General features: G+C 37.8%; 1 protein-coding gene across 1 annotated transcript; it reads left to right on the forward strand.

Moving 5' to 3' along the window:
* The first annotated feature begins 1,436 nt into the window (after positions 1-1,436).
* LOC103302300 (olfactory receptor 5B2-like) lies at positions 1,437-2,375 on the forward strand. The gene has a single exon (XM_008159361.2). The coding sequence runs from the start codon at positions 1,437-1,439 to the stop codon at positions 2,373-2,375; it is 939 nt and encodes a 312-aa protein (XP_008157583.2).
* Positions 2,376-2,904: the final 529 nt, after the last annotated feature.

Below are 2,904 nucleotides of genomic sequence, written 5' to 3' on the forward strand. Positions count from 1 at the left end.
AGCAAAATATGCATGTAAACTCTGCAGGTAGGTCCCCATAGACTTTTAATTGCATCTTCCCCAAGAAGGTGGGTTAAGGAGCTGTAGATGGTCTCATGGGGCACATTCCCTGAGAACTCTATAGTTCACCACTGGGTCCCTTGCATTGGCCTCTGAAATATCAACACTCCACACAACATCATTTTAGAGGGACCAGACTGCATGTTGGGCCCTTTGATCTTCACATATTCATCTGAATGTTAATAATTATCATTACACACAGTTTTTCTGTCTACTGAAAAATTGCTACAAACCTGCAACCATGGCCAAGAAAATCACCCCAAGATAAAAATTATATATTGAGTGACTTTAAAATGATAATCTTATAATCAGTTGTTTTCTAGACCTTCCCTTATATGCTATTTATAGACACAATCCTGTAAATTATGTGGGAAAAGTAATTTTTATTATGTTTATATTACAAATAAGGAGAAGGTAAGGGACTCCTCCAAGGGCACAGTAAAAATTCATGGTGGATTCAGGACTTGGGTCCAGGGTTCTGGGTTCATGTTAGTGTTTTTTCCTCTATCTTTCCCTGTCTTAGAGAACTTGGAACCTTTTGATCACTCCTAAAATACAGCTTTTTAATAATTATTTATATAATATTTCATGATTGAATTTCTGATTTTAACTGATTATTCAGGATTGACTGTCTCTTCTCCTCAAGGAGCAAGGTAAGCTCAATATTTCATATATACTATTAATAAAGCTACATAGACTATAAGCTATTTGAACAAAAAATAGATGTTTTGAACTTTTTTTAAAATAGTGAGTTGAGGCTGGAGTATAAATGTCAAAGCTTCTATTAGTAGGGAGTCTGGGGATACTTATAAATATCTTGCTGCTTCCCTGAAGAAGATGCATAAAAAATAAGATAAATGATACTCTAATTGGGTAGGGTGATAAGTTCATCTTGTTCACTATCAATTGGTCTCCTACTGGAGGTTAAAAAAGGGAACGAAATGAATTAACAAGATTGAACTGTAGTTCAAACTTTCCCCCATAGTATCATTTTAATTATTACTGGTACCTGTAAATATGCTGACAGTGAGGCAGCTAAAGGCACACAGAATTTGATTGGGTTAAAAATGAGTTTCAGTCTTAAATCTTGAATCTTCCTCATGTTAGTGATATAATTATACAATATCATATAACTACTAGAATCCTTAATTTTTAATGGTAAATAAAAGTAATACTACTCAATGTATACACATTTATATGTAAAGCTCTTAACATTAGATTGAGATCATTTTAAAGTACAAATTATTAATGAAATAATGCACATGGTATTTATATATTTTAATTTCACTTCAATTTTTTGTTTGTTTGTTTGTTTATCACTTTTTTCCTTTATTTCTCACTGCTACAGGACATCTCATGATTCCCAAAAAGCATTGATGGAGAATAGAACAAAAGTGACCCACTTCATCCTCCTCGGACTAACCAATGCCCCAGAACTACAGGTCCCCCTCTTTATCATGTTCACTATCATTTATCTCATCAATGTGGTTGGGAACCTGGGAATGATCGCGTTGATTCTCTTGGACTCTCGTCTCCACACTCCCATGTACTTTTTCCTCAGTAACCTGTCTCTGGTGGACTTTGCTTACTCCTCAGCTGTCACTCCCAAAGTCATGGCTGGGTTACTTATAGGCAACAAGGTCATCTCTTACAATGCATGCGCTGCTCAGATGTTCACTTTTGTAGCCTTTGCCACTGTGGAAAATTACCTCTTAGCATCAATGGCCTATGACCGCTACGCAGCAGTGTGCAAACCCCTACATTACACCACCACCATGACAACAGCTGTTTGTTCACGCCTGGCTATAGGCTCCTACATCTGTGGTTTCCTGAATGCCTCCTTCCATGTTGGGGACATATTCAGCCTTTTCTTTTGTAAGTCTAATATGGTCCATCACTTTTTCTGTGACGTTCCAGCAGTCATGGCTCTCTCTTGCTCAGATACACACAGGAGTGAAGTGTTTCTTGTTTTTATGTCAAGCTTTAATGTCTTTTTTGCTCTTCTGGTTATACTGATTTCCTACCTGTTCATATTTATAACCATCTTGAAGATGCACTCAGCTCAAGGGCACCAGAAGGCTTTGTCTACCTGCGCTTCTCACCTCACTACAGTTTCCATCTTCTACGGAACTGTCATCTTTATGTATTTACAGCCCAGCTCCAACCATTCCATGGACACAGACAAGGTGGCCTCTGTGTTCTATTCCATGGTCATCCCAATGCTGAACCCTCTGGTCTACAGCCTGAGGAACAAAGAGGTCAAGAGTGCATTCAAGAAGGTGGTTGAGAAGGCAAATTTTTCTATAGGATTGTGATTTTAACCTTGCAGTATGCATAATGACATTATATGATGTGGACCATCTTTTAAAATGTTTATTTGCCATTTGTTATCTTCTTTTGTGAGGTGCCTATTAAAGTCTTTGGCCCAAAGGACTGGTATGCATGCATATTAGCATATCCAATGGACACAGGCACTGAGGCAGTGGGGGCTTGCCTGGGGGGTGAGAATGGCGGTGGGGGGGGGGAGGGGAGTCAATTGGGGAAAAAGAAGACAAATATAAAACTTTAGATAATAAAAACAAAGAAAGAAAGAAAAAAGTCTTTGGCCTGTTTTATAACCAAGTTGTTTGGATTTTTTATTAAGTTTTTTGTTTGTTTTTTGTCTGTTTTTAATTTTATCATTTTACTTTTTAAAAAATTTTTATTGTTGAAAATACTATACATGCCCCCACATTTCCCCCATTGACTCCTTCTAGCCTGCTCCCCACCTCCCTTCAGGCCTTCACCACCCTATTGCCTGTGTCCCTGGGTTGAGCATATATGCATACAAGTTCTTTGATGGAT

This window comes from Eptesicus fuscus, chromosome 13 (genome assembly GCF_027574615.1).
Source record: "Eptesicus fuscus isolate TK198812 chromosome 13, DD_ASM_mEF_20220401, whole genome shotgun sequence".
NCBI classification, from domain to species: Eukaryota; Metazoa; Chordata; class Mammalia; order Chiroptera; family Vespertilionidae; genus Eptesicus; species Eptesicus fuscus.